General features: G+C 44.1%; 1 protein-coding gene across 1 annotated transcript in view; it reads right to left on the reverse strand.

Annotated features, from left to right (window-relative positions):
- The window catches only part of ccdc141 (coiled-coil domain containing 141), a 217,649-nt gene that overhangs the window by 34,312 nt on the left and 164,609 nt on the right, over window positions 1-18,728 (reverse strand). The window contains exons 16-17 of the mRNA XM_068035521.1: window positions 4,679-4,858; window positions 4,431-4,580 (exon numbers count right to left, since the gene is read on the reverse strand). Of these exons, the coding sequence (XP_067891622.1) occupies window positions 4,431-4,580; window positions 4,679-4,858 (330 nt within the window). The remainder of the gene's footprint in view (window positions 1-4,430; window positions 4,581-4,678; window positions 4,859-18,728) is intronic.

Consider the following 18,728-nt stretch of genomic DNA (forward strand, 5'->3'; position numbering starts at 1 on the left):
CAGTCATAAAGAAGCTGGTTGTCATTTATCATAACAACAGTGATTATATCTAATTGTTAAGAGTACAAAGGTCGTGCATTTGTCATTATCATAAATAAATCATTCTACCGTACCGATAACAGATATTGCACGCTTAGTTTTCAATGGTAATGCAAAATTCATTCATTTTAGTTCCATCTAGGAGGGAATAATTTTTATTGGCTTTCAGAGGCCTACCCCCTGAAGTAAACTGACAGAACCATGGGATGGGATGGAAGCAGTGACAACTTGTTTTCAAAGCAGGACACAAGTGCAGTAGCCTAGGTTATAGCCAAAGGAATTTGTCACACTATACCAATGAATGCCTATGTCAGCTGTTGAGGAAAGTCAAACCAACAATCGCAGCACTGTGATTGGAGGCATTAATGACTACACCATAAGGAAACTCTACTGTGTATTAAAGGGTAAAGAAGATTGTATAATTCTATATATTTTAGGAGTTTTCTAGCTATGTTTTTTAACGTTCATTTAAATCTTTACTCATATCGAGAATGCTTTGTCTGACACATTGGGCTGGATTTTATCAAGCTCACGACGCAGGCTCTGTGGTGGTGGGGGGGGGGGTGGTGGTGGTTGTGGAGGCGGAATATGGGTCCGACAGCAGGCTGCCACGGAGGCTGACACCAGGATGGTCTGGCCCGATACTCCCGGCAGTGGTGAGTCTCCGTGGTAGCCATCCCCTATGCAACGGGACATGAATTTCAATATTTAAATCAATAAAATGAATACATTTAAATAAACTTACCTTCCAGGCCCGCCGTGATCCTCAGTGCAGTGGCCGTCACTCCCGCGCCTTCAATTCCCCATCTGGGGAAAGCCGGCGTGACACTGGTGAGGAGGGGAGAGGAGGTAAGATTTTTGGGGGGACAGGGTCAAATAAATGTAATGGTTGTAGGGGATGGTGTGAAGGGGTGAACTTTAAACTTTGTATAGTCTGGGGGCGGTGGTGGGGGGAGATCAGATTTAAAAAGTAAGTGTTTTTGGGGGAAGGGTAAATAGTTATTGTAATTGTTATTGGGGGGTGAGAAACAGGCGTTAGAAATTTATTTGAGAACTTTTGGTGGGGTGCAGCTTTAAACATTTAAACCTGCCAACAGGGCTGGCTGCCCTTTAAAAATGGTGCCAGCCCCTGCGCACAGGCAGCTCACGCCATTGCCAGGAATGAAAAGCCCGCCTCCTCCATGTGATTGGGGAGGGTGGCGAGCCGCCCCGGCTATTTAAATGAGCCACCGTGCAGGAGATTAGGCAGCTCTTTGGTGTGCTTTTAGAGCTCGCTGTCGAGATCAGCGGCGAGGTCTTAAAATTCAGCCCACTGGGATAGAAATTGGGATGTGTTACATCTGTTTTTGGGAATAAAATGGGTGCAAAGCATATCAATTGAGCAGTAGGACAGCTGTGCCCAACCTGCGCAGGTGTTTGTCCCACTGCCAAATTTGTGGGACCATTTTTTCGGCAGCCTGAGTGAACCGTGGCCTAACGATCCCTCTACAACAGTAGCTCCTGTTCGTAAAGTTCGTAAAGTTTCCTGTTTGTGGAGTCAGGAGGAACAGGAATGTTTTCCTCTGACTTACAGTCCTGGTAATTGCCCCCAACCCCACATTGCCTGATCTGATCCCCTTCCCAGAACTTACGTGAGGGTCACTTCTGACAGTCCATGATTGATTTTTATTGTAAGGTGAACTGCCTGTGTGAGGTGTGTTGGGAACCTGCTCCAGAATCTCACCCCGAAGATGTAGCTGAGGCCCCAAGGCACAATCGCGGACAACCTCAGGCCTCTCTGTTCAGACAAATGGGCCCCATCTAATTTTTAGCACAGTGGTGAAAATCTATGACCTTGAAATCATGCTGTGGGATTATAGCATATGAATGCTTAGCACATTTATATGAAGGTACTGTGTCCACTACTTTAGCAAAGGTAGTAGTAACCTGTTTAAAATAAATGGGAAAATTTACAACAATATGCCAAGGCTTATAATAGTAATGTTTTATATGTCACTATTATCCACAGATTAGGAATAAGTACACTGATATTCAGTAACATTTTAAAAGACAGCTACTATATATCAAGAAGTAAAGTCCTTGCATTTTCTTATTTTCAGATTATTCACCCTCTAATTTCTCCCCATCAGCTATTCTGCCCTTTGGTTTCTCTAGATAATGCATCACCTATAGCCAAGAAGTTAGTGAGGAACATATTCTCAATGCCATCCTAATATAGGTGTGAGAACAGAACGTAGGAATGTCTAACTCTCGTTTTCCTTCTTTCTGTGAGAGGATGCATGGCATTCAGTCTGAACACCTCCCCCCTCCCACCCCCTCTGCTCCAACCACCAACAGACTGCAATGAATTTGACACCAAGAACTCGGAATGAGGGATGAAGCCTCAATCTTACCATGCTGGATTACTGTTCCACTTAGTTCCAATTTCATTTTAATATTTATACTATGTGAATAAATTAAAAATTATAGCGGTCACAGAGTTGCACATCAAACATCTAGGGCCTCATTACATAATTTTGTTATAAACCAGCTTTTTGTTTTACTTGTCTCTGGTTTCAACACTGCAACTAAAAAGCTTTCATTTGCAAATTTGAAAAGGCTGCTTTAAATTGCTAATTGCAAAGATTCACTGAAAAAACTGAGCAACAGAGGGTAAAGAGGAGTCAGTATTTATTTTGGCTATCATTATCACTCTTGTTTAAGACCAGCAAATGACTTGCAATGTTGGAGTACAATTTCTAGAAATACAGAATTATCGGTATGGGAATCACACCATTATAATTCAGACTCAACGTCAAAAAGAAACATCTGTTTGGGCATCCTTTCCTCCACATCTTTTTATAGGTCTTAAGTCACGAATGACTGTTAAATTCCATGACATCACTCTGAATGCAGGCTCTGAGCTTGTTCATTTGATGACATTTCACAAGATCCCATACAATTAAACATACAGTGTGACTCAGTGTGCATGTACATTATTTTTTCTGTATCAGATATAATTGTCTGATCACTGGTTCAATGAGTTACATTTGCAGGTTCAACTTCAGTGTCACTCTTTCTAAATATAACTATCGTGTCAAAACTGTGGTATGAACAGAGCTCCTGCTACCATCTGTTGAAATGTACAACACTGAAAGCATCACCCAAAGATAAAATTTATAAAATGTTTCTTTACACCAGACCATGATAGTGTAATAGTTATATTGCTTGTGTTGGAAATCTTGTGTTGGAAATTAGTATTGTGGCATTTTCTTCAAACTGAAATGTATGTTTATCACACTCAAAGATTTTAAACAAAATAGGAAGAAAATATGTTTATCATCTGTTTCCCCTTTTACACACCTCAACATTGAGAGTATCACTATTATATTTGTTATCCAAATATACTCATTTATGTTGATAATGAAAAAAACAGATTTTATAACACATCACTGTATTTAACATGTACACAATTTGTTATTTGCATCTGTATGTATTCAGCTGGATGGAAGAGATTAGACCATTCTGAGCAACCCCACTTGCTCTGCTGATTGTTTATTCAGATCTGGAAAGTGTTAGATAAAGCATTAAGATGTTGTCAAAGGCAAACACTTGAACTGTTTTCTGTATAACAGCTACCCAGTTTTTAATATTTTAAGGGATAAACCCTGTATACATTGAAATAAGTTGTTGCCTGATAAGCTACTAAAAAAATTGCTCTGCTGTAATTGATAGTCACCGTCAAGTTTAGACTATAATTATATCCGTACATATGTTGCTGTGATATTTTTTGATGATCATATAGGCAAAAACATGCATAAACTGGATAGGTGTGTAAGTTACTCCTTATACTTTAAAAAATGTAAAAGCATGCATGATGGTTCAATATACTGGGTAGGCCTCATTAGAAACCAAAACACTGAGTGCAGCAGACCTGCTACCTGCTTCGTTTCGGCCAATAAATTTTGAGGAATGGTCCTTAATCAGGTATTGGTGTCTCATTAACATATCCAAGGGGCCTAACCCTAGTTTCAAGTGGCCACCGAGGATGCCTGGATGGCGGCACCTGTAACACAGGCACAGATACGGCATAGGATGTTGAGCCTTGAAATTATTCCTTTTTGCATCTGTCTTCCACCCAGAAAATAAGCACATCAAGAACCAATTTCTCCCTCTTTATGTTAGACAAACAGTCCCTTTTAGCTTAATTCTGTAAACAGTACCGCATTTTTTTCCATCTCGTTGCTCTACTTATAAAAATTTTGAGAACAGTCATCACAATACAAAGTATCAAAGCTATAAAAAGGGCAGTCATTTCATGCTTACGTCAATTCGAAGACGATTGCCTTTAATGAGGGAAGTTTTCAGAGTGACATGGAAGTGAAAATTTACAAGGTCTGGTTTCTACTGACCTCATTTATTTCTTCTTTCATGGTACAGTAATGCAAATTTGCATCCAGTTTTTCCCCTTGTTGATTTGCCTTTGCACTCCACTGAATGCTGTCCATCTCGAGAACTTCAAGTTTCTGCTGAAGAGAGTCCACTGAAGCCTCAAAGAATTTCTACCCAAAAAAAAATTATCAAAGGTTAACAAGCTAGAGATCAGATGCCCTAATTTGTGTCAATGGAAAGATTTCTGTACAATGCAAATTTAACTTACGGAATGCTGTACAATGGAGATGATATCCATTGCTAATGTGAGGGACAATTTATACAAATGGCACACATGTGTCTGCTTTTCTTGATGGTGACTAAGTTGTATCTTGGCTTGGCTGCTACTGTTAGACATTGCAAATAGTTCTGGATTTTCCAGCTGCCCAGTCTTCATCATGTCCTCAAGCTGAAATGAGACACATTATATGATAATTGATAGTAAAAATTACTGCAACCAGAACTTTATATAGCATCTTTAATGTAATAAAACATCCCAAGGTGCTTCACAGGGGCATTATAAAACAAAATATGACACCAAGCCACAAAAGGAGTTCGAGTACATGACCAAAAGTTCGGTCAAAGAGGTAGGTTTTAAGCAGCGTCATCCTAATGAATCTATGTTGTATGCTATAATAAAAACAAGAAATGCTTGAAATACTCAGCATGTCTGGCAGCATCTGTGGAGAGAGAAGCAGAGTTAACATTTCAGGTCAGTAACCCTTCATCAGAACTGGCAAATATTAGAAATGTACAAGGTTTTAAGCATATAAAATGGGGGTGGGGCAAGAGATAACAAAAGAGGTGTTGCTAGGACAAGCTCACAGAGAATAACTGACCAGAAGGTCATGGAGCAAAGGCAAATGATATGTTAATAGTGTGTTGAAAAACAAAGCGTTAGTACAGAGATGGTGTTAATGGACAGAAAACTGAACAGCCTGGCCCCAAGCACAAACCATGAAAAAAAACAGTGGGTTGGCACAGTAGAAACAAACTAAACAAACTAAAATAAAATAAACACATAAAAAAGAAAAACAAAAAATAACTAAAAATAAAAGTAAAAAGGTGGGGGGGGGGGCCCGTCATGCTCTGAAATTATTGAACTCAATGTTCAGTCCGGCAGGCTGTAGCGTGCCTAATCAGTAAATTAGGTGCTGTTCCTCAAGCTTTCGTTGATGTTCACTGGAACACTGCAGCAATCCCAAGACAGATATGTGGGCATGAGAACAGCGGGGAGTGTTGAAATGGCCAGCAACCGGAAGCTTAGGGTCATGCTTTCGGACTGAGCAGAGGTGTTCTGCAAAGCAGTCACTCAGTCCGTGTTTGGTCTCCCCAATGTAGAGGAGACCACATTGTGAGCAGCGAATACAGTATACTAAATTGAAAGAAGTACAATTAAATCACTGCTTCAGCTGAAAGGAGTGTTTGGGGCCCAGGCCAGTGAGGAGAGAGGAGGTAAATGGGCAGGTATTAAACCTCCTGCTATTGCAAGAGAAGGTGCCATGGGAAGGGGACGAGGTTGTGGGGGTAATGGAGGAGTGGACCAGGGTGTCGTGCAGGGAACGATCCCTTCAGAATGCTGACAGGGGAGGGGAGGGGAAGATGCGTTTGGTAGTGAGCTATGTTGTATGCTGTCTGACTTTAATGCCCTTTCTATAATGGGGTTCTCACAGCCACCCAACTGTGATTTAACCATTGTCTTTTACAAATTTATCGTGACCTCCTTACTGCTACACTCTATGTCCCTATCTTTAAAACCTAATAAAGCTATTGGTCCAGTTTATGGCTCTATCTGCCTGCACTCGGACTTTCAGATAAATTATGTATTTGCACGCTGAGGTATCTCTGTCCATCCACCCCCTTCACTGTCTTTCCCACACATGTCCATGCTCCATCTTTGTTTTCATCCACTTCTCTACATTAAATTGCATCTTCTACCTGTCCATCCATTTTATTAACTTGTCTATGTTCAGAATCGTACCAACTTAGTCCCCGGCGCAACAGCAGGACCATTTTCAGGTTTGGAACCCCTCTCCTTGCACAGTATGCCCGACAGTTGCTCTTTACCACAGCAAGCCAATTAACAGCCCACCTCCATTCTCATCCCTTCTGTTAAAGGAAGAATTTCTATTTAAAGGGACCACGGCATGTATCAGAAAAGCACTTGGATTTTTCAGGCTGCAGCAACCACACAAATGCAGAGACCTGGGAAGGCTAGCCCCTGGGTCTCTCACTCTTAACTGGAGGTCCTGTGTGAGATATAAGGGGTTGCAGTAAGGTGAGCTACCTGAGGATGGGAAGAAGAGGATAATCTGCAGTCCTGCCACATCCAGCCGTGAATGGTGGTGGACAATTAAACAACTAACTGGAGGAGGTGGCTCCACAAATATCCCCATCCTCAATGATGGGGGAGCCCAGCACATCAGTGTGAAAGGTAAGGCTGAAGCATTTGCAACAATCGGCACAGTGGCACAGTGGTTAGCACCGCAGCCTCACAGCTCCAGTGACCTGGGTTCAATTCTGGGTACTGCTTGTGTGGAGTTTGCAAGTTCTCCCTGTGTCTGCGTGGGTTTTCTCCGGATGCTCCGGTTTCCTCCCACATGCCAAAGACTTGCAGGTTGATAGGTAAATTGGCCATTATAAATTGCCCCTAGTATAGGTAGGTGGTAGGGAAATATAGGGACAGGTGGGGATGTGGTAGGAATATGGAATTAGTGTAGGATTAGTATAAATGGGTGGTTGATGGTCGGCACAGACTCGGTGGGCCGAAGGGCCTGTTTCAGTGCTGTATCTCTAAACTAAACTAAACTAATCTTCAGCCAGAAGTTCTGAGTTGATGATCCATCTCAGCCTCATCCTGAAGTCCCCAGCATCACAGATGCCAGACTTCAGCCAATTCGATTCACTCCGCGTGATATCAAGAAACGACTGAAGACACTAGATACTGCAAAGGCTATGGGCCCTGACAATATTCCGGCAATAGTACTGAAGACCTGTGCTCCAGAACTTGCTGCAACCCTAGCCAAGCTGTCCCAGTACAGCTACAACACTGGCATCTACCATGCAATGTGGAAAATTGCCCAGGTATGTCCTGTACACAAAAAGCAGGACAAGTCCAACCCGGCCAATTACTGCCCCATCAGCCTACTCTCAATCATCAGCAAAGTGATGGAAGGTGTCATCAACAGTGCTATCAAGCGGCACTTGCTTAGCAATAACCTGCTCAGTGACGCTCAGTTTGGGTTCCGACAGGGCCACTCAGCTCCTGATATTATTACAGCCTTGGTTCAAACATGGACAAAAGAGCTGAACTCAAGAGGTGAGGTGAGAGTGACTGCCCTTGACATCAAGGCAGCATTTGACCGAGTATGGCATCAAGGAGCCCTAGCAAAACTGGAGTCAATGGGAATTAGGGGGAAAACTCTCCGCTGGTTGGAGTCATACCTAGCGCAAAGGAAGATGGTTGTGGTTGTTGGAGGTCAATCATCTCAGCTGCAGGACATCACTGCAGGAGTTCCTCAGGCTAGTGTCCTAGGCCCAACCATCTTCAGTTGCTTCATCAATGACCTTCCTTCAATCATAAGGTAAGAAGTGGGGATGTTCGCTGATGATTGCACAATGTTCAGCACCATTCGCAACTCCTCAAATACTGAAGCAGTCCGTGTAGAAATGCAGCAAAGACCTGGGCAATATCCAGTCTTGGGCTGATAAGTGGCAAGTAACATTTGTGCCACACAAGTGCCAGGCAATGACCATCTACAACAAGAGAGAATATAACCATCTCCCCTTGACATTCAATGGCATTACCATCGCTGAATCCACCACTACCAACATCCTAGGGGCTACCATTGACCAGAAACTGATCTGGAGTAGCCATATAAATACCATGGCTACAAGGGCAGGTCAGAAGCTAGGAATTCTGCGGCGAGTAACTCACCTCCTGATTCCCCAAAGCCTGTCCACCATCTACAAGGTACAAGTCAGGAGTGTGATGGAATACTCTCCACTTGCCTGGATGGGTGCAGCTCCAACAACACTCAAGAAGCTCGACACCATTCAGGACAAAGCAGCCCGCTTGATTGGCACACCATCCACAAACATTCACCCCCTCCACCACCGACGCACAGTGGCAGTAGTGTGTACCATCTGCAAGATGCACTGCAGCAACGCATCAAGGCTCCTCAGACAGCACCTTCCAAACCCGCGACCTCTAACAACTCGAAGGAGAAGAGCAGCAGATGCATGGGAACATCACCACCTGCAAGTTCCCGTCCAAGTCACACACCATCCTGACTTGGAACTACATCGCCGTTCCTTCACAGTCGCTGGGTCAAAATCCTGGAACTCCCTTCCTAACAGCACTGTGGGTGTACCTACCTCACATGGACTGCAGCGATTCAAGAAGGCAGCTCACCACCACCTTCTCAAGGGCAATTAGGGATGAGCAATAAATGCTGGCATAGCTAGTGATGCCCACTTCCCATGAATGAATCAAAAAAAAGCCAGGTTGTGTAGCATGCAGCAGACCCCCGCATGTTTGGTGACACGCGCCAGCAGGTATTTTGAGGCTCCCACCAGTCCAGAAAGCGGAACTGTTGTTTTACAACGCTGATAGTTTGTTTCACAATGTTTCTGGTCATAGCATGGCTCTCATTGGACATACACTGCCCAGGTATGTTCGGTAGCGGAGGGGAGTCACGAACTACGTGTCAAGCAGGAAGCCCTCGTTACCAAGGAGCCAGCCTCTGGTTTGTCATGGTGGCTCGAATATGATGGGAACAGCTGACTAGCAGGATGAAAGCATTGTTGCTCCTGCGAGGATGGTGGGCATTCACCAACATGATGTGCTGTGCATGGTTGCATATCAACTGCATGTTAAAGGAATGGTACGCTTTGCCGCTCTGGTACATCTCCCCATTGATAGGTGGTGGCCACAGAGCTACATGCATGCAATCGATAGCTCCCTGCATTATAAGCAATTACGCTAACCTTGCAAAGTCACATGTCTGCTCCTCTTTCTTTTCTCTGGTTAGAGAGACTATGAAGTCTCCGGTCCTGGCGTACAGGGCCTCTGTTGCCTCCCAGATGTAATGATGCATGGCGAACTGTGAGATGTTGACAATGTCACTGTCATGCAGGCCCCCACCTGCCAAGACTGAGGCACACATTATTTTGCCACATGAACATTAAAACTTAAAATTATGGCTGGGAAGAAAAGAAGGCCTGTCACAAGGAATTGCCAAGCCCCTGACTGGAAAGATATTTGCCTGCTAGCAGACAGTGTTGGAACAAAGGACCCAGTCCCTGCTTCTCCAATACACAGAAAACCTGGTCAGACCAGTTTAGTCACAAGACCACCTGACTGTTTGAATTTGAACTTTGAGAGAAAGAAACTCAGAAAGCTGTTTGCTCCTGGACTGAGAACACCTCTCTCCTGTCTGCTCCCATCTCTTTCTCACGGAACGGAAGACCCATGAAAGACATGTGAACTCAAAGAGAGAAAAGTCTCCTACGTGAACAAGGTTTAAGAAGAATACTGGGCCCCAACGAAAAGTAAGAGCTGTCTACAATCAAAGACTCTGCAGCGAGCTGGAAACACAGAAACAGTAGCAAGAAACCCTCTTCAGAGACTGCCTCAAACCTCTCTATTTTATTTTTCTTCTGCTCTTTTCCGTCCCTATTTGCATGTGTGTATCGCGTGTGCATGCTAGAGTGGGAGCGTCATATATCCGTAAGCGTGAACCGAATCAGAGTTTAAGTTAGTTTAATAAATTTCACTTTTCTTCTTTAAACCTAAGAAAACCTGGTGCGCTAATTTCTTTGTCTTATAATTGGAAGTGGTGAACAAGGATTCACCAAGGGGGAGTTCAAAACACAGTGTGTTTAAAAATAAAACCTTGTAACAATAAGACCAGGTGAAGACAGTAAAAGACCCCTAGACACCTTCATCACTTGGTCGTAACAGTAATTTGGGTGCTAGTGTCCGAGATTTTACCCACAAACGAGTGAAATTGGAAGTGGGAAGCCAAATTGTTCCCAATTAAAAAAGAGCAGGATTTATGCATGTTTTCTTATGGTTGTGTGTGATTGAATACTAAAATCTCTGCAACAGAAGCGAGTAGCTCTCCAAGCCAGGGTGAAGTAACCTGGGATAAGTTAAAAGCACTGTCTATGGAGGAGTTGAGAAAAATGGCTGAGCAGTGTGGGATCACTGTCTGCAGCAAGGCTAGGAAGTCTGAACTCCTAAGGCTAGTGGCCCACCATTTTTCCTTTGAATCTGAAGAAGCAGAATCAGTGTTTGAAGTAGACCCAGACAGGGTACTGCTAGTAAAGATACAATTGGAACAAAAGGAACTTGAATCAGAAGACAGGGAGAGAGAGAGAGGGAGAGGCAGCAGAGAGAGAGCAAGGCAGGAGAGGGAGAAAGAGAGAGCCTTCCAGAAGGAATGTGAAGAAACAGAATGACAGGAGAAGGAATGAGACAGAGAAGAGAGACAGAGAGAAAGAATATTCCAGAAGGAATCTGAAGAGAAAGAGCTGAAGTGGCTTTAGTTAGCTAGGGGGCAGCAGAGTAACCCCAGTGAAAGCATGGACAATATGGGGAGCAGAATTCAGGGCTGGGTACAAAATTGCTAAAACTAGCTCAATTAATTCCAAAATTCAATGAGGAAGATGTGAAAGCATCCTTTGTCTCATTTGAGAAGCTGGCAAGGCAGCTAAAATGGCCAGGTGAGACCTGGTCTCTCTTATTGCAAAGCAAACTAACTGGAAAAGCCCATGAGCTTTATTCCCTGTTGCTAGATGAGTGTTTGTCAAATTATGAACTGACTTGGGGCATATGAACTAATACCCAAAGCCTACAGCCAAAAGTTTAGAATCCACAAAAAGCAAGCTAATCAAACTTATCTGGAGTTTGAAAGATGTAAGCAGCTGGCTTTTAATCAGTGGCTGAGGGCTCTTAAAATACAGCTCAGTTATGTGACTCTCAGAGAAGTAATTCTGTTAGAGGAATTTAAAAACTCGCTCCCATTTTCAATAAAGACCCATATAGAGGAGCAGCAGGTTCAGAGAGCCCGGCAAGCGGCCGTTCTGGCCATTGAGTTTGCTTTACTTTAAAAGTCGGTTTCCCAGGGAAGAACCTTTCCTAATCACCCCCACAAATCTGAAAAGGACAAAAGGTGGGAAGGTGATATCCGCCCAGGCAGTCCTGGAAGAGGAAGGAAAGCAGGCGACACGGGGGCCCTCCTCCAGCCAAAAAGGAAGGTGCTGTGAGCAAGAGTGAGACCTGGAGACCTGTGTGCTTCCATTGTAATAAGGCAGGGCATTTAAAAACTGACTGCTGGAAACTAAAGGAAAAACCAGTAGTGTTAATCAGGACACACCCGCTCAGTGAAGACAGGACCCTGATGGAAAATATAGTGCAGGCTGTGGCTTTAACGGCAGTAAGAGTGCAACTCAGGAAGCTTACTACTACCAGTACAGGAAAATTTAATGGGATTCCTGAGGATTATCAGAGTTTTGTGTCTGAAGGGAAAGTAACCTCATACCCCTCGAGTGGGGCAAGCAAGCCCACAGTGATTCTCAGGGACACAGGGACAACTAGATCCCTTTTCCTGGGAAAAGGCCTGACCTTTCCCCCAGAGAATGTAGTGAACACTAAAATGGTGGTGAATGGCATTGGAGGGCAGTGTATGCCTGTACCTGTGCACTGAATGCACCTGGAGTGCGACCTAGTTTCGGGACTGGTGACCACAGGGATTGTCCCTAGTTTGCCTGTGGATGGGGATGACCTGCTCCTAGGTAATGATTTGGCGGGGGTGAAGGTAGTAGCCCACCCAGTAGTGGAAGAAAGACCGCAGGAGGTCAGAGTTACAGGGCAGTGGCGGGAGACGGTCCCCTGCAGTGTCCCTGAATGTATAATGCGTTAGGCCATGATCAAACCAGTTCCCCCAGAGGAGACTGCTTTGGCACTGCAGGCAGATGGCCAGGTCTGTCTATCTGAGACTTTCTTTGGAAAGTTAGGAGACCCAGGGAATGAATTAAATGTATTTTCCCTAGCTGAGGCTCAGTGAGCTGACCCAGTGTTGCGAGAGTTAGCACAGGCTGCCCAGTCTGAAGTGAAGCAGAGGGAGTCCCTGATTGCTACTATTTAAAGAATGAGGTACTGATGAGGAAATGGAGATCTCCTCACAGACCTGAGGGAAAGGAGCGGACATTAGTTCACCAGTTAGTGGTGTCACAGAGGTACCGGGGAGAAATATTAAGAGGGCCCACGAGACTACAGTGACTGTACATGCTGGTATATGAAAGACCAAAGCCCACATAAGGCAACAGTTTGACTGGCCAAAGCTCCACAAAGATGAAGTGGAGTACTGCAAGAGTTGCCACATGTGCCAGGTTGCCACATGTGCAAAGGGCTGGTGAACTATAAGGGACCCCCGCTGAGAACAAAAGGGCACACAGCTGGAAAACGCTTAGAAAAAGAAGGGAAAAAAGTGACCAAGGGGACAGGTTAAAGGAAGTCTGGGAAGAATCCCAGATGAAATCCCCTACTGTCTGGTCAACCAACCCCGCAAAATGTGAAAGGTTAGACCCCACATTCTCCTACGTAAATGCAGACTCTAGAAGCACCCCACCAGAGTTGCTAACAGCATTTACAGGAATCTGCAGAGACAAACAGAGACCTCTAGGGGGCAGAGAAAGAGTGAGGGTGATGCCTCACCTAGTTGAAGTGTCACAGGAAAGTGCAGTCAAGTCTGCACAAATATCTGCAGGTAGGAGTGTCCCAGAGAACAAGGGAGAGATTAACAAAGAATCCACCCCCACAGTCAGAGGAAAAGGGAAGTCAAAAGTCTTTTCATGACACAGAGAGTTCAGCATATTCTCGCCCACTACTAACACTAAAGCAGCACAAGTACCCAGAAAAGACCATTTTAATAAGCTTTAATATTGATGAATGAATAGAAATGAATGAGAGGAATGCATGGTTTTTCTTTCTGTATCTTATATTTCTCTCAAACCTTGTAATGAAATGCATCATTGCGTTTCAAATGGCATTTCATTCCCCTGGGTGTGGAGCTGCCATGCAGGCCCCCACCTGCCAAGACTGTGGCACATATTATTTTGCCACATGAACATTAAAACTTAAAATTGTGGCTGTGAAGAAAAGAGGGCCTGTCACAAGGAATTGCCAAGCCCCTGACTGGAAAGATATTTGCATGCTAGCAGACAGTGTAGGAACAAAGGACCCAGTCCCTGCTTCTCCAATACACAGAAGACCTGGTCAGGCCAGTTTACTCACATGACTAACTGGCTGTTTGAATTTGAACTTGTTGAGAGAAAGAAACTCAGAAAGCTGTTTGCTCCTGGACTGAGAACACCTCTCTCCTGTCTGCTCCCATCTCTTACTCATGGAACCGAAGACCCATGAAAGACATGTGAACTCAAAGAGAGAAAAGTCTCCGACATGAACAAGGTTTAAGAAGAATACTGGGCCCCAACGAAACGTAAGAGCTGTCTACAATCAAAGACTCTATAGCGAGCTGGAAACACAGAAACAGTAACAAGAAACCCCCTTCAGAGATTGTCTCAAACCTCTCTACTTTATTTTTCTTTTGCTCTTTCCTGTCCCTATTTGCATGTGTGTATCGCGCATGCAAGCGAGTATGGGTGTGTCGTATATCCGTAAGCGTGAACCGAATCAGAGTTTAAGTAAGTTTAATAATTTTCACTTTTCTTCTTTAAACCTAAGAAAACCTGGTGTGCTCATTTCTTTGCCTTATAATTGGAACGTGGTGAACAAGGATTCACCAAAGGGGAGCTCAAAACACAGTGTTTTTAAAAATCAAACCCTGTTACAATAGGACCAGGTGGAGACGGTAAAAGACCCCTAGACACCTTTCTCACCTGGTCGTAGCATCACTGTATGCAGCCTGGAATGATCTGCTAGCATAGAAATTGAGGACCACTGTGGCCTTCATGGCCACTGACAGCGCCATCCTTGCCAGAAGCAAATTGGCCGCCACTTTTATGACTCCAGGCTCCTGTAGTATCAACACCAGTGATGCTATAGAGCCGCATTTTGTGGCCATATTCTTTAAGTCAAGTATTAAAATTACAAGCAGATTACTCACAGATAAAAAGTTTTTATGGTACAGCACCTCACTGTAATTAATTACATTCTACACACCTGTCCTGATGAAGTATTTGGTGTGTATGGAAAAACTGCAAATAAGCTGTGAATGAGGAATACACAGGGATATATTGCCATATGGTCAACACAGGCTTCAGGACCAAAAGCTGCAAGTTGCACTTTTAAAGAGCTACACTGATGCAGAAAATGCTATCAAGAATGTACCAAGTAAGGTATTACAATTTTAAAATTTGGAAAACTTGATTCTTTGGTGGTTGGAGGAGGCTGCATGGACCATAGAATCATAGAATGGTTACAGCACGGAAGGAGGCCATTCAGCCTGTCGTGTCCATGCTGGCTCTCTGCAAGAGCAATTCAGCTAATCCCACTCCCCCTCCCTTTAGAGTAGCCATGCAAATTATTTTACTTCAAATGCTTATCCCAATCCCCTTTTGAAAACCCCGATTGAATCTGCCTCCATCACAATTTTAGTTAGTGCATTCCAGATCCTAACCACTCACTGCATAAAAAAGTTTTTCCTCTTGTTGCTTTTGTTTTGCCATTCACCTTAAATCAGTGTCCACTGATTCTCGATCCTTCCACCAATGGAAACAGTTTCTCCCTATGTGCTGTCTGGACTGCTCATGGTTTTGAAGAGCTCTATCAAATTTCCTTACAACCTTCTCTTTTCTAAGAAGAACAGCCCCAGATTCTCCGATCTATGCACGTAACTGAAGTCCCTTATCCCTGGAACCATTCTCATAAATCGTTTCTGCACCTCTCCAATACCTTCACATCTTTGCTAAAGTGCAGTGCACAGAATTGAACACCTTACTCCAGTTGGGGTTGAACCAGTGCTTTATAAAAGTTCGGCATAACTTGCTTGCTTTTGTTCACTATTCCTCTATTTATAAATATATATATATATATAAGCCGAGCGCGTCTACCCTGAGGCACAGTGTGGCTTTCGTGCAGAGAGATCGACCATTGACATGCTGTTCTCCCTTCGTCAGATACAGGAGAAATGCCGTGAACAACAGATGCCCCTCTACATTGCTTTCATTGATCTCACCAAAGCCTTTGACCTCGTCAGCAGACGTGGTCTCTTCAGACTACTAGAAAAGATCGGATGTCCACCAAAGCTACTAAGTATCATCACCTCATTCCATGACAATATGAAAGGCACAATTCAACATGGTGGCTCCTCATCAGAGCCCTTTCCTATCCTGAGTGGTGTGAAACAGGGCTGTGTTCTCGCACCCACACTTTTTGGGATTTTCTTCTCCCTGCTGCTTTCACATGCGTTCAAATCCTCTGAAGAAGGAATTTTCCTCCACACAAGATCAGGGGGCAGGTTGTTCAACCTTGCCCGTCTAAGAGCGAAGTCCAAAGTACGGAAAGTCCTCATCAGAGAACTCCTCTTTGCTGACGATGCTGCTTTAACATCTCACACTGAAGAGTGCCTGCAGAGTCTCATCAACAGGTTTGCGTCTGCCTGCAATGAATTTGGCCTAACCATCAGCCTCAAGAAAACGAACATCATGGGGCAGGACGTCAGAAATGCTCCATCCATCAATATTGGCGACCACGCTCTGGAAGTGGTTCAAGAGTTCACCTACCTAGGCTCAACTATCACCAGTAACCTGTCTCTAGATGCAGAAATCAACAAGCGCATGGGTAAGGCTTCCACTGCTATGTCCAGACTGGCCAAGAGAGTGTGGGAAAATGGCGCACTGACACGGAACACAAAAGTCCGAGTGTATCAGGCCTGTGTCCTCAGTACCTTGCTCTACGGCAGCGAGGCCTGGACAACGTATGCCAGCCAAGAGCGACGTCTCAATTCATTCCATCTTCGCTGCCTTTGGAGAATATTTGGCATCAGGTGGCAGGACTATATCTCCAACACAGAAGTCCTTGAAGCGGCCAACACCCCCAGCTTATACACACTACTGAGTCAGCGGCGCTTGAGATGGCTTGGCCATGTGAGCCGCATGGAAGATGGCAGGATCCCCAAAGACACATTGTACAGCGAGCTCGCCACTGGTATCAGACCCACCGGCCGTCCATGTCTCCGTTATAAAGACGTCTGCAAACGCGACATGAAATCCTGTGACATTGATCACAAGTCGTGGGAGTCAGTTGCCAGCATTCGCCAGAGCTGGCGGGCAGCCATAAAGACAGGGCTAAATTGTGGCGAGTCGAAGAGACTTAGTAGTTGGCAGGAAAAAAGACAGAGGCGCAAGGGGAGAGCCAACTGTGCAACAGCCCCGACAAACAAATTTCTCTGCAGCACCTGTGGAAGAGCCTGTCACTCCAGAATTGGCCTTTATAGCCACTCCAGGCGCTGCTTCACAAACCACTGACCACCTCCAGGCGCATATCCATTGTCTCTCGAGATAAGGAGGCCCAAAAGAATAAATCATAAATATAAAAAAGCAGGATCCCGGATGCCTTATTAAGTGCTTTCTGAATCTGCCCTGCCACCTTCAGTGATTTGTGCCTATATACCCCAGGTTCTTCTGATCCTGCACCTCCATTATAATTGTAACCTTTATTGCATATTGCCGCTCCTCATTCTTGCTATCAAAATGTATCACTTCACACTTCTCTGCATTAAATTTGATCTGCCAAGTGCCTACCTTTTCCATTAGCCTGTCTTGGTCCTCTTAAAATTTATCACTTTCCTCCTCAAAGTGCACAATACAAGTTTTGTGTCATCTGCAAATTTTGAAATTGTGCCTTGCACATCTAAGTCAAGGTCATTAATATAGAACCAAAAAAGCAGTGGTCCCAATACCACTACCTGGAGAACCCCACTATATTCCTTCCTCCAGTCCAAAAAACACAACCGTTCAGCACTACTCTCTGTTTCCTGTCACTCAGCCACTGTTCCTTTTATGCCATGGGCTTTAACTTTGCTGACAAGCCTATTATGTGGCACTTTATCAAACGCCTTTTCGAAGTCCATGTCTACCACATCAACCACATGACCCTCTGTTATCTTATCAAAAAACTCAATCAAGTTAGTTAAACACGATTTGCCTTCAACAAATCTGCGCTGGCTTTCTTTAATTAACCCACATTTTTCCAAGTGACTGCTAATTTTATCCTGTAATATTATTTCTTAAAGCTTTCACACTATCCAGCTTAAACTGACTAGCCTGTAGTTGCTGGGCTTATCCTTACAGGCTTTTTTGAACAAGGGTATAACATTTGCAATTCTCCCAGTCCTCTGTCACCACCCCTGTATCTAAGGAGGATTGGCCAGTACTTCTGGAATTTCCACCCTTACTTCCCTCAGTATCATCAGATGTACCTGATATGGTCCTGGTGACTTATCAACTTTCAGTACAGCTAAACTTTTGAATACCTTCTCTTTATCAATTTTTAGTCTCTCAACTACCTCCTCTTTCATTTTAACTTTGGCAGCATCTTCTTCCTTGGTAAAAAGAGATGCAAAGTACTCATTTAGTACCTCAGCCACGCCCACTGCTTCCATGCGTAAATCTCCTCTTTGGTCCCTAATCAGCCCCACTTCTCCTTTACTTCCTTGTTACTATCTATATGCCTAAAGAAGACTTTTGGATTCCCTTATATGTTAGCTGCTGGGGTCTCTTCTCATCTCCTCTCTTTGTTTCTCATTTCTTTTATCACTTCCCTTCTGAACTTTCTATATTCAGCTTGGTTCGCAATTGTATTATCAAGCTGACATCTGTCGTACGCCCTCATTTTTGTTGCATCTTACTTTCTATTGCTTCTGTCATCCAGGGAGCTCTGGCTTTGTTTGACCTACCTTTGCCCCTCGTGGGAATGTACTTTGACTGTATCTGAACCATATCTTCTTTAAAGGCAGCCTATTATTTCATTACAGTTTTACCTGCAAATCTTTGATTCTAATTTACCTGGACAGATACACACGCACCCTGCTGAAATTGGCCCTCCTCCAATTTAGTATTTTTACTCTGGATTGCTCCTTGTCGTTTTCCATAGCTAATCTAAACCTTATGATACTATGATAACTGCCCCCTATATGTTCCCTCACTGACATTTGATTCACTTGACCTACCTCATTCCTCGGAACCAGATCCAGCAATGCTTCCTACCTCACTGGGGTGGAAACATACTGAACTAGAAAATTCTCCTGAAC

The sequence above is a fragment of the Heterodontus francisci genome, chromosome 7 (assembly GCF_036365525.1).
Source record: "Heterodontus francisci isolate sHetFra1 chromosome 7, sHetFra1.hap1, whole genome shotgun sequence".
NCBI classification, from domain to species: Eukaryota; Metazoa; Chordata; class Chondrichthyes; order Heterodontiformes; family Heterodontidae; genus Heterodontus; species Heterodontus francisci.